Source organism: Arctopsyche grandis, chromosome 10 (assembly GCF_051622035.1).
Source record: "Arctopsyche grandis isolate Sample6627 chromosome 10, ASM5162203v2, whole genome shotgun sequence".
Classification (NCBI taxonomy): Eukaryota; Metazoa; Arthropoda; class Insecta; order Trichoptera; family Hydropsychidae; genus Arctopsyche; species Arctopsyche grandis.
In genome coordinates this window covers 22895865-22909164 of record NC_135364.1, presented here as the reverse complement: position 1 = coordinate 22909164, position 13300 = coordinate 22895865, and the positions used below count along the sequence as shown (strand labels likewise).

General features: G+C 30.6%; 1 protein-coding gene across 11 annotated transcripts in view; it reads right to left on the bottom strand.

Annotated features, from left to right (window-relative positions):
• The window catches only part of LOC143918344 (potassium voltage-gated channel subfamily KQT member 1-like), a 275499-nt gene that overhangs the window by 26459 nt on the left and 235740 nt on the right, over positions 1-13300 (bottom strand). For 7 of the 11 annotated variants that reach the window (XM_077440193.1, XM_077440195.1, XM_077440196.1 and 4 more), the window contains 5 exons: positions 12590-12660; positions 10405-10532; positions 5684-5780; positions 4022-4407; positions 2598-2680 (listed from right to left, as the gene is read on the bottom strand). In XM_077440193.1, coding sequence (XP_077296319.1) covers positions 2598-2680; positions 4022-4407; positions 5684-5780; positions 10405-10532; positions 12590-12660 — 765 coding nt within the window. Of the gene's footprint in view, positions 1-2597; positions 2681-4021; positions 4408-5683; positions 5781-7698; positions 7827-10404; positions 10533-12589; positions 12661-13300 lie in introns of all 11 variants that reach the window. The other 4 variants (XM_077440194.1, XM_077440203.1, XM_077440200.1 and 1 more) reach the window with 1 other exon arrangement.

Below are 13300 nucleotides of genomic sequence, written 5' to 3'. Positions count from 1 at the left end.
CCACGTTATTTGACAACGCTCTGAAATAAAGTCGACATAAATTCGAGGGTCAGAAGAGCCACATCCTTCCCTTTTCTGCCAAATTGAACTATTAAACGGATTGAAACGTCTCGTTTGCGGAAAACCTCCGGTCATTTTTTTCCTCTCTCCCGCTTTTCGCGTCTCTGCGCGACTTTGCATACTTAATACGCACACGAGACACTCAGAGATATTCAACGGAGGGGTTTTCGCGCGTATTTATTCCGATTAAATATTCAACTTTTCGTCGTTTTACATATGAAGTGTTGAAATAAAATTTGGACGTGCATAGTCACGTTCGCGGATGAAAATAAAACACCTTTGATGGTTAATTCGTTCGTAAAAACGAATAATAACACGGCGTGTATATTACGCGCTCCTTTTGATAAGGTTTTATAAATAAATAAAAAAAAATTGGTCGACTTGAAAGTGAGATATGCAAATTCGCTGTTGGCTCGACTCGGTTTAAGCCCCGCCCCGATAAAGCGAACATCAAATAATAACGAAAATAAACCGAAATACGTCTACCGACGAAATGAAAGCAAGAAAAACAACGCCCCGAGAAGTAAATAGATTTAATGAAAGGAAATTTCTCGACGAATAATAATGCGATAACGCGGGGAATACCGGCATGATCGAAATAAGACTTTAGCAGTCAACTTAAAATAAACTCGGGTAATATAGAAATTATGGCGTATTTCAATTCACAGCATAAACAAGGGGAGATCTATTTGAAAACTCGTCGACAATTGTAATGAATAAATTTAGATGAAATATAAAATTTCCCATTTTGATGGTAGTAAATTCAGAAAACAACAAAAGTTACGTTTATTTGCATCGTCTTTTGAATTGCATTATTTATATTTGACTAGAATAAGTAAATTAAATTGAAATAATAATGAAAATTTAAAACCCTAAAAGGGAAATTTAATATCAAAAATTAAATAAAAGAATATCAGTATTTAATATTTATTTTAATTTTGATGGATAATTTTAAGGTAATCATATTTAATTTAATTTAATTATTCAAACAAATAAATATCATGGTTTTTGGAAATTTATTGGCATTTATATTTATTATTTATTAATTTATTATTCACTAATTTATTATTTTCATGGATCGTAATTAAAAACCACGCTAATAAATTAATTAGTCATACCTGTAAATATATGTATGTACATATGTATCATATAGGATTTTGAGCTCTTTTTCCTATTATGCTGTAGATTGACATTAGAATAATATAATACTGTGATTACTAACCAAATTAAATTAAATTGTAAAATAGAAAATGATCAGTAGATCAGTAGCTATTAAAACAGATATAAGATGTATTGTGAACATAATTTCGTAATAATAAAAAGCATTTAAAAATCAAAATCAATGTATGCATCATTATTAATATTTGTTTCCTTAAAAATAGTCAAAACAAATAAACTACTGTTAGCTATTTATAGTATTGTTTTATAAAAATTCGTTTTCCATATTTGTTTACGAACTTGTATATTCTATAATATTTAAATAAATAAATAATTTTGTTAGAAAAACCAACCCACATATCATATTATATAGTAAGCAACATTAGTATATAATAAATAAATATTGCTGTTGCCTAATTTATATATTGGTTGGTCCCATTAGGCACGATTTAAATAAAATATACGTAGCAAAGAAAAAGTACTACCAAAATAAAACACGTCTACGACTCACATCTTATTCCTTCTTATTTATCATAAAATACATACATACATACATCAAGGTATATCATAAAATCTATCATGATTATTCTCCTAGGGGAATTCTTCTTTGTATTGCAAAGCTTTTCATTGATTCATTTGAAATGTTACATAATAAACAACAAAAATGTTATCAATTTATTATACATTCATATAATTTGTAGCGAGAAATTATACATTATGTTTTAAATAAAATATGCACGCTTTCAAACTTGCATTAAAATTCACTCATAATTTAAAATTAACTGATGCTAATTTATACAAATAGCTTACACGGAACAAGCAAATGCAAATCGCCCATATACATATTCGTAGAGTCGAACGCGACTGGCCGACAGTGAGTCAGCACAGATCAAAATCAATGCACTCGACTGCATAAAGCCCTGCAACTTCCTAAGGAAGAAGTCCCAACATGCGCGGCGATAACGGACTCGATGTTTATTGTACCGGAAATGGGGAAAGCGTAGTTTTTCCGGCGGAAGTCGACAGCTGCGGTCGCGGTTTGTTGCGGATTTGCAGCGTTTTCCCCGCTGTAAACGATCGCGTGACGACAAACTCGGCAAAAGGTACGAGTTTCCCGCAATTTTTCAGCACTGCGAAATCGAATCGATAGTCGCAATTGCGGAAAATCGTCGGAGACTTCGACGCATATAAACATGGAAACCCAATCAATCAATTTTATGTATTTCTACGGGTCTGGTGTTCGAATGGATTTTTGGAGTTAGTGTACATAAACACACACAGTTAATACACAGACACATATATGGATGTTTTAGACACACACAATTCAATGGGTAAGGAGCTTTTCTAATGTATGTAATTTAGATTATTTGATGACTTACCGTTGTCGTTGGATTGGCCGGGCGAATCGTGAGCGTGAGTGATAACACGCGTTGAAACCCCGTCTCCGCATTGTGGTATTGAACTAAAATTATAAGATTAAAATTTTCTCATCAGAATGAAAATTTATGAAGTTTATAAATCTAACATAAATATTTAATATTTGCAAGGTTTTATTCACAAAATAATAACATTTATTGTTCGTAGCTCAAAAATCGATTCAAATTATTGAAAGACTTTAAGAGAAATGCTATTTTTTATTCAAAAATGTATCTATTTTAACACCTGCCATACTGTGATGGATAGCGAGTAACATTTTATTTTATTTATCCAAATATACTGAATGCAGGGTCTTCATATTTTACGTATTACTCATCAAAACCTCTATAAATCGAATTATGCAATCACGAAACAAAACCATTGATCAATATCAACAGAAATAATTTTTTTTCTCGGAAAAACCCTTGTACACGTGCCACATATGTGAGAAAGAGGGGCAATTCAGTACGCACCGCGCTCAACGGCCAGTGTGAGAATGATATCCGCCTTGGAATGACAGCTCTGCTTCAGCCGTCATTGTGTTAATTTGTTGCACTTATTTCATATTATTCGTAGAATAATACATGACAAAATGATTTTATAGCTAATTATAATATAATTTATCTCGTAAATTTTACATTATTTTAACTTAAAACACATATTTTTAGCTGGATGCTTGAATTCCAGCACGATGGCTACCGGCTACAGCAAAGAAGGCAGGTGTTAATTCAACTATTTCTTATTAATTTTTTTTATATTTTATGAATGTTTTCCATGCACAATAAAATAAAACGAGAACATAAATCTACTATTTTAAAATTGGGAAAAAGTTTTCTCACGAATTCATCATCATAATCTTTATAATATTAATAAATCAAAATTTGATGTTAAAACAATATCATTTTTCTGATAAATCTAATATACTTACATACATACGTATATTACATATGTATATTCATAAAAAAATAACTACACGAGTTTCATAAAATGAGTTGCACAACAACTTGTTTTTGACGTAAAAATTTCACAAACATGTTATATGAAAAAACAACGTTATATGACAACATACACATAAACAAAACATTTTAAGGCTTTAGCTAGTCGTTTCTGTTAATTAAATCGTTATTGTTATAAAATGAAAATACGTACTGTGTTATTATCTCATGCAAGAATATTTAACTGATTACAAATTGAACAGACTTTTAAATCCGAATGATAGTAAAAATTTTACATATTTGGTACATCAATAGATAGACTTTCAGTAGGTGAGATAATATTCCATTAATATAAATACTAATCGTGAGAAAAAAAACCACCTAACTTAACCCAATCAGACGTTGATAGTGATGTTGTTAATTTTGAATACAATTTTACACTGATTACTGACCTTAATGTTACACGTTTTCTTATCCTATTTCCGAGATCCGAATAGCCGCGATGCATGGGTCTCCGGGGTACTGCTGAGGCCTGGTTGGGGTTTAGCCCATGTCCCAGACCCTGGACTGGTCCCTGAGTTTGGACTTGGCCGCTCTGATCGTGGTACATCCTCGTGATGGGTGAGCTTGGCTCCGAATATTGCTTATCTACGAGGATGGGACGCGGTCGAATGGCCGAGGGCGCAGCTCCCGCGCCCCCGGGGGGCCCACTCCCCGGCGATGAGCCCCCGTTGACGGTTGGCGGGGGCGGAGCCTCTATTGCTAACACTGGAAACCTCTTGCGGTCCTCCAGGTACAATTCGAGCAGCTGATCGAGCTTTGTCTCTATATCATCTACCTGTAATTGCAATTATTTTTAATCAGATCATTTATTCGGAAAACAAAAAAAATATATATTGTTTTGAATAAAATCTACTACATTGATATGCACATATTTTATAATTCGAATGGGAAGTATTTTAAAGTGAAACTTATCATAATTGAGAGAAATATAAAAAAATAGTTTTTTTTAAAAACAAACCTCTTTTAGTTTTGTATATAATATGAAGATATATAAATTATTATTTTGAATAAAAATACCAATAATTTTATTTTACTACCGCCATCTATGTATGTATAAAACTAAAGACTAGATAGACGTCACCTAGATTTAAAATTTGCAAACTTCAAACGCGTCTTAAACGATATTTTATCTCTATCGTAATGGCGAAAGATCCATTTACTTATATTGATGACCAAAATGAGCAATATGGCAGTATGAAAACGATCGGATAAGGGGCAAATATTTTACTGAATTGTAATCGTAAGTGAAACGTAAAGGAGGTTTGTAAAAATCGTCATGAATCCGATTTTATATGTAGCATGGCAATAATATGTTTGTAAATTAGCGTTTAATTTTTTAAGTGTATTATTTAAATTTTGATTATTGCACTTCCAAATCAAATATATGTATACATTTTATAACTGAGCATCTTTTACAATTAAATCATTTTATTATAAAATTAGGAATCGAATATAAATATTATTGAAATGCTTGATTTAGTTTAGTTTATTAAATAATAAAATCTAGTGTGATAAAAGGTGCGTAAAATATCGCAGTCCAAAATCAAGCCAGAAAGTTGAAATCGTTCAATATTAAGATACGTAGATCAGTCCGAGCAGAGAACTGTTAGAATGAAACATTATAATATAAACATTTTAACATTCATTACATATATTAATATAAGTAAAATTATATTGAGATTACTATGTAATATATATAGTAAAATTACTATAAGTAATATAAGTAAAAATATATATGAGATAATGAGAGCCTTTAATCCAAATTTTATAAGATATAAGTTATAGGCGTTTAAACAATTAAAATCTGACAAAACGAGTGGGGGTGGAAAATCAACCATATAAAGCTACAGCTTAGTGGAAAAGGGTTAGCTGTCACCGTCTCCATAATTCTTAGATTCTTAAACGTGTTTATAACGATTACATTTCACCATCGAATTAGCGGGAGCAATTGAAATCTCTATCGGCGGCCAAACCTCGCAAAATGGTTCAAAGCGATTGGAAGAATGTAAGAATATTGTCAGACCGATTGGCGAAGTGAAGCTAAAACTTACCTGTCTTTCTACTTTTACAACTCTGCTGGCCAAACTGATTTTCGAAGCATAAACGTCTTTTGCTTTAGAGCCTTGTTTTCCAAGAATTTGATCTAACCTATAATTTAAAATTAAATTAATAACAAAAACAATCATTTATAATATATACTATATTATGTGAGACTGTTTAAATAATCGATTTATTATAATTTACATATGTATATAAAAATAAAGGCAATATTATATACATACATACAATATACAAATGAAAACGGATGCGGGAAAAAAAAAAAAAAAAAAATACATTACCTTAAATCTATAATACAAGTGTGTGGAAATATGTATAATGTAATATATGTATAATAAATAGAAGACTTTGGGGGAGCGTATTAAATAGATACAAATATTAGAACAAATTTACTCTACTCGGAAAAGGTTAACATTCAAGAGACCTCGCATCAAAATAACTTCGATACAAGTTTCAATGAAAGAAAATAGTATTATTAACAGCGTCTCCACCAATATTTGAGCTAAAGAAGCAAAATGTCTTTATTTGAAAGTATTATTTAAGTTCCCAAGCGTGTACTAAGTCATCACGTGCAGTGTATAGGTACATATGTATATGCAAAAATCATAAGAGTGCTCCATTGAAATTCATCTATCCATCTATCGGAAAGCATAACTACTTTATCGATGTGGTTATTGCAGAAAGCTGTGTGTGCAAATACAAAGTCTAATTGTATTTAAAAATAATGAACGTGATGTGAGGGATTGAGATCGAAGGGGTTGGATGATAATTCAATAATCTCCTTACGTGTGTTCGACAATTATATCGAGAAGTGCGCACTAAGTCCAAACGAAAGCTTGGAAATCTTCAAGTGGGTGGTAAAAGGAAGGGGTGGATGTGTGGAAAGCTTTTACACGTGTCCCATCTACTTTAAAATTAAAACTATATATCTGTTTCCTATCGGTTCAAATACAAAACTTTTAAAACTAAGTACTTATGTATATATCTTACTGCTAGTTCAAATTTTCAACACTTCTAATTGGTTATTATTAGCCTGTGGATCTTTTATTACGGATCCGTTTACTCGATATACTAAATAAACTACATTATTAATACTTCTAGTTCTATGTTTGATTCAATTGATAAATACATTTGATGTTACCTATGAAATCGACAACGAAATATTTTTTACTAACTCTTTCAAACCTCAAATTTTACAAAAAAAAAAAACACAAAATCAAGCCTAAGCAAATATTGGTCACTAGTGAGATACATTTTGGCAATAACATAACATTACAAATATCAAACTATTTAATTTTAATATCAAATGAGAATACTTTCAAATTTTAATAAATAAAACTAGTTTTTAACTGTTGAATTCAATGAATAAAACTTTCAATAGACAGCATAAGATATTTGAAAAGTTCATCATCAAATATTGAAGTATGATAGATCATTAATTAAAATAATATTACTATCATACAGCTGACAAATATCTGTTGAGTAATTACAGAAAAAAATAATGTCTTCTAAATACTTATTATAAGTCAAATAATTTTGATTATAAACAATATAAAAGGATATGCTTTATTGAAAAAGTAAAAATTACTAATCATAGCCACTTAGAGGGGAAATTTAATACAAAGATAAATAAGTATGTAAGTTAGCCTAGAAAGAAACTTTTTCTTCTTCTCTATAAGCTCCATTGATCAGACAATGAGAATGGTATCAAAAAATGATCTGATTGGTGGAAAAAGCTTATAAACAAAACAACGAAAGTTACGTTGTAGAACAAATTATACGATTTATTTTCAACAGCTTGACTTATTTCACAACGAACGGCACAAATAAAATCAAATCCAAATATATGATTTTTATTTACATATATTTATAAATAAAATGCATCATATTTGTAATGTTTTTGTAACACCATTTGCTCTCAACTGCACCCCAACATTAACTCGTCCTGAATTTCCTAGCTTGTATCATCGACATAGAGCTCATGTCCTTTAGCTCATATCCTACTCACCTGAACTGCAGGTTCCTTGTTCTATTGAGGAGATCGGCATGTCCTGACGAGTACTGTTCAATGACATCCTTAACGTCGTAAGGCTTCAGCGCCTCCCTAAATCTCTTGCGTGCGAGAAAATACCTGAGCTACACGAAACATACAAAAAGAAAACAACACACAAACATGTAAGGTAAGCAGCCAAATGACATAACATCCAGGGCGTCGGGCAAGTGTGTCGTCAAAACGAAAATAACAAAAAAAAAATTGGGTACACAACGTCGAAAACGAAGGGCGAGAAAGATGGGAGCCGTGTGTCTATCAAATTAATAATAGAAAATAATCTATGGATCCAAATAAAGATAATGCACACTTCTAAAAATCCAACGTCATCTTAATGTCAAAGAGAGACGATAGTATTCGATATTGTATAATATAAGTGAAGGATTGAAATGTATGGTATATATAGACAGTATATATATATGTTTTTCACTCTATTGTATACACTTGCTGGGTGATATCATGAGTGTGTCTATGAGAGAATTTAGCAAATTTTCTTGTATTCATTTTTTTTATGTACCTAAATAGTCAACATGCATTCAAGTTCAAAAATAAGAGGCTTTTTTTGACTACGCCGTATTTTCAGTATAGTGGTGAGCCCAAACTAGCATTTCCAATTCGGATGCATATCTAATTAGGCGTTTCTCAAACTTTACTAACCGCAAATATGCTTTTAAACGATAACCAATCATAGATAGATCTAAGTACTGACAAAAACCTAAAACAAATTCAATATATCTATAAACGTTTTAAGTCGAATGGCATTGCAGTATCATACAAAAAGATTATGACTTCCCAAACAGACACAGATGCAAATCTTCATATCAAATTTTACAAATCAAATTTTATGGAAAATATGATTTTAAATTTCGGAACTTTTAGATATTTAAATGATTCTTAAACTGTGTTTATATAATTAAGATGAAAATAGTTTCATAAATTATTACGTTTGTCCGGAAAATTCGATGTTTTCCACCACTCGCGTGCTTGCGCCGTTCAATGCGAAATTCAGTTTGAGAAACGCCGATCTAATTTAAAATAACTCGTACACATGCTAAGTATATAAGTGTGTAAGAAAAATTTAAAAACTTTGTGTAAATTCAAACAAAATCATATAGTTGTGTGTGTGTGTCAGTTTTCCCATCATAATTAATACCTCAGCACCGTGTACGCTTCTAGTAACCGAAAAAAATAAATAACGGACAATTTTAAAACAAACAATTTCAGGAGATTATCGCAATTGAATACTTGAACGTGATCAACCCCACGTGTACACAACGTCACGTTATCAAACCCGTGGGATTGCGCACGTTCGCTTACGGTTTTAGTTGTGTTTTGAATATGGTGTGAGATCGTTATATTGCATAGTGTGTGGTTCATGCTCACAACGACCGCCATGTTAATAGACAAAGGTGATAATATAAAGGTCCGTTCCGCAAATGTGCATATATATTTGTATATACGGATAATGTGAACCCGTTATACCAGTGGTATTTAATTGACAGTCGATTGAAGTGTTTCGCTCTAATACAAAACCCAATAATGTAATACGCGGTACGTTAGAAAGCATTTTAAATTCAAAATTTATATTTTTAATTAACTTGAATAGCTCGAATACGAACAAATAGGACTATTTTAATCAACAGATTCATTTTTAGAATCAGAAAAATACTATTAAGAATATAATTCACATATATTATACGCTGTTCTTTTCATATGGCTTACTAATTTCCATCATAAGATCTACTAAGAGTGCTTAGTTTATTTGAACAGCCCATATAAAGAACTTTTTTAAATTAAATTCATATAAAGAGCATGTTCATTATATGAAGAAAAATAGCTTTACTATACTCTTTATATTTAAATAACAACGAGCAATAAAAAAAATCACTAGATAAGTATTTTAAAGCGATATAAAAATCACAATCAATAGAAAAATCATCTGACTTTTGATTTCAATACTCACTAATAGCGCAGCGATACAATATTTTTAGTTAAAGACTGCAATAGCCAAAAATATATGTAAAATTTGTGGATGTTTTTAAATGCTCATGTCTAATAAACAAGAGAAAATCGTGAAAATTCGGTCAATCTTAGTAAAGATTGATTAGTCTACATTCCAGTGAGTAAAAACGTGATTTTTTGCTGCTCAATATAATAAAATTTAAATGACAAAGTCAAAATTTATAAAAAATCAAGCGCAATAAGCATTGGATTTAGATTATTTTAATGTAGATGAATGTTGGATATTTTAGTAATAAGAAAAGCTTACATTTTATGTACCCATTTTTCAGCATTTAAAATATCAAATACAGCTAAGAAACCCAAATTCTAAACAAATAGCGAAACCTTCAATACGACAAAGGTGAGTGAGTAAAATATTGTTATATTGAACCGTGTTAGCACCATAGCACATACAAATGATAATATTACAAATACAAACATAAATTTGTTTAAGGAAATAAATAAAAAATGTGGGTAAATGTACATATGTAAAAAAGGAGAAGATATTTTGATAGTTGATTTTGGAGCACAAACATCATCACCAACTACTGTATATAATATATATATAAATATATACGGCATGGACAGATCATGTATTATAAGGTATATATTATTATATATGCATTAAGAGATGGGTGCTTGGTTTGATTTGTATATTTGTACCTAGTTTGTACATTTTTCACTCTGCCCAGCAAATCTACATGCCCGGCCGAGTATTGTTCGATGACGTCCTTAACGTCGTAAGGCTTTAGCGCTTCCTTAAACTTGCGCCTCGCAACAAAATACTTCATCTGTTGAAAAACACATGTTCACAATGTCAAACGTAAGGGAAACAATAAAAAAAAATGTAATGGTAAAAAATCTAAAGGTAGTATATGTATGTAGGTGTCGCATCGGCCGTCACTCAAAGGGTTAATCGTTTTCGCGTGTGCCCGTGTAAAGATAAAATACGTTCACCGCTAGTGACACGATCGGAAAAGTCAAAACGGTTTTCGGAAGGTGTAAAAATTTACTTTCTATCGGGCATTGAATGGGTGGAAATTTTTCACGAAACGTTTATTTTCAAGTACATACTGGCGCAACAGACTTTAACTATGTATGGTAGTAAGAATAATGTTGTAGACTCGTGAGATGACAGATAGTGAGAATTTATTTATCTATGATGATTTGAAGCTTTTAGGGGTGTTTCGCAACGTGTCGTGTCATGCCAGTATGCACACAATCTAATGGATTTTCAAATACATAAAATATTGAGACTCGGAAAAAAGCTACGAATACATATTGATACAATTTATAAATGACACTGGGCAACAAAAAAAAAACTACTGAAGTGGAAACTAATCAATCCTTACAAATTTTAACCCGATAAATTCGAATATGACAATATTTTTGTTGGCCTGCTCTCGATTAAGAGATATGAACGTATAAAAAAATATGCACTTTCTACAAATTTTTGGTTTTGACTGTCTTTAATTCCAATTATTGTATTTTTGTGCCAAAAGTGAGTATAAGAATTGATAGACATATGTTTTTTCTATTGATTATGATAAATATTCAAAATTCAGAAAAATATTGACATAAAAAACCAATCAAAAATTATCGAAATTAACCCATAGTATTATGGAAAAAATGTATAAATAAAAAGTATATTTTTGACTTTTAAAATTCACTATATAATTATTATAAGTAGTTCAAAGCAAACATTTTTTGCTTTAAATTATTTTATATATACGTAAATATTTGAATATACATAGATACCAATACACACTTTTGGAACAGCAATACTAAAATTTGAATTAAAGAATGCAAAAGCCAAAAATCTGTAAAAAGGGCACATTTTTTTAAACACTCATATCTCTTATACTAGAATAAGCCATCAAAAATCATTATCATATTCGAATTCAATGGGTAAAACTTTGTAACGATTGATAAGTTTCCACTCCAGTAAGTAAAATACATGATTTTTTGTTGCTCAGATTAACGAAATGAATACATGTAAGGGAAAATTAATGACTTTCTAAATAACTTTTGATATTCTAAATGTTTTTTTCTTAGACCAATAATATGTAATAAATATGATCCATAATATTTAGTTACCAAATAAATATGTCCAAAATACTTCGTTTTTAACCAAATGCTGATAAACATCAACGTAAATGTAAAGTAATGAAAGTAAATTTCAAACTACCTATTTTATCTATCAATATGTATTGAATCGTTGAACTGTTAGTAATGCATAATAAATCATAACGAATCATTTCAAAAACATATAACAATACCAATACATATGTATGTATGTGAAAATCCATTTGCATTGAAATATTACACACTGCGTCCGATAGAAAGCACAATTGAAAATTTAAATTAAAATGCTAAACAGCTCAATGCCATTAATTAAATTTCGCTTTCAAGTTAACAATCTCGTCAAAAGCAGCGAAGGTATTTTGCTGAAAATTCAAAACATGTAAATTTAATTAAAATGCACTCAAATCAGATATCCGATTTCCACTCGCCACGTTTTCCACTTATACATTCCGTTTCAAACAGCAATGCAATATTCATAATCCTAGAAATGCACTGCAAACACTCAGCATCCACGCGTTCTTGTCGAAATACAAACATACGTGCCCATTCAATAGTTCATGAAAAAAAAATGCTAATCTGAATACTGGTGTAATTAGCACGATCACAAACAATCGTGCTTTCCATTTGATTAACCCAGCAATTATCATCACAAAAGCACGTACATAAGAGCATATCCCGACGCTTTCGCCACAGTCACGAAAACTTTCAGTAAATAGATAAATATTTTAATAAATAGATTGTAAATCGTCTCTTTGAATCTCACCTTTCTGATAAATCGAATAGCTCCTTTGTGTTGATTTGTCAGCGTTACGCATCGTGGCTCGTCTTCTTCATCTGCACAAAAAATGAATTCATCATTGATTAATTCTGATTATTTCGTATTAAATGTGTTTTATATACATGTAAAGCGTTTACGATAAATACAAATAAAAGCTTTGATGTGAAATTTTGACAACTGATATTCAAATTGAACAATTTTACTGAGCAATGTTTGTATATTAAGTAAGTCAAGTCAATATTTTTTTTAATTCAAATGTATAGAATTTTTTTTGTTCATCAAAAGCTAACACAGTATAACAAAAAAAAAAAAGACGAATAGATACACAACATCGAGAAAGCCAAATAGTATACCAAAAAAAAAAAAATTAATAATGTTAAACATACAGAACATTCAACGTCAATGGAATAATAATTGGAAAAATGCATTCGACAGAGATATACATAAAAATCCTTGACAACTCTGAAGTAAAACACACATTATTTTGACAGTTCGAATCATTTCGAAATGGAGTTGTTCATAGAAAAAATGTAAATATCTCTGAAACATCAAATCAACACGAATCTCATACATTTATAAAGGGTAAAAACAAAATAATGAACATGCAAAACTGACATCGGAATATTATCACTATCTAGAATATTTCATGCATTGCACGATCTACATCACATCGATATGCATGTACAATTCGGTATA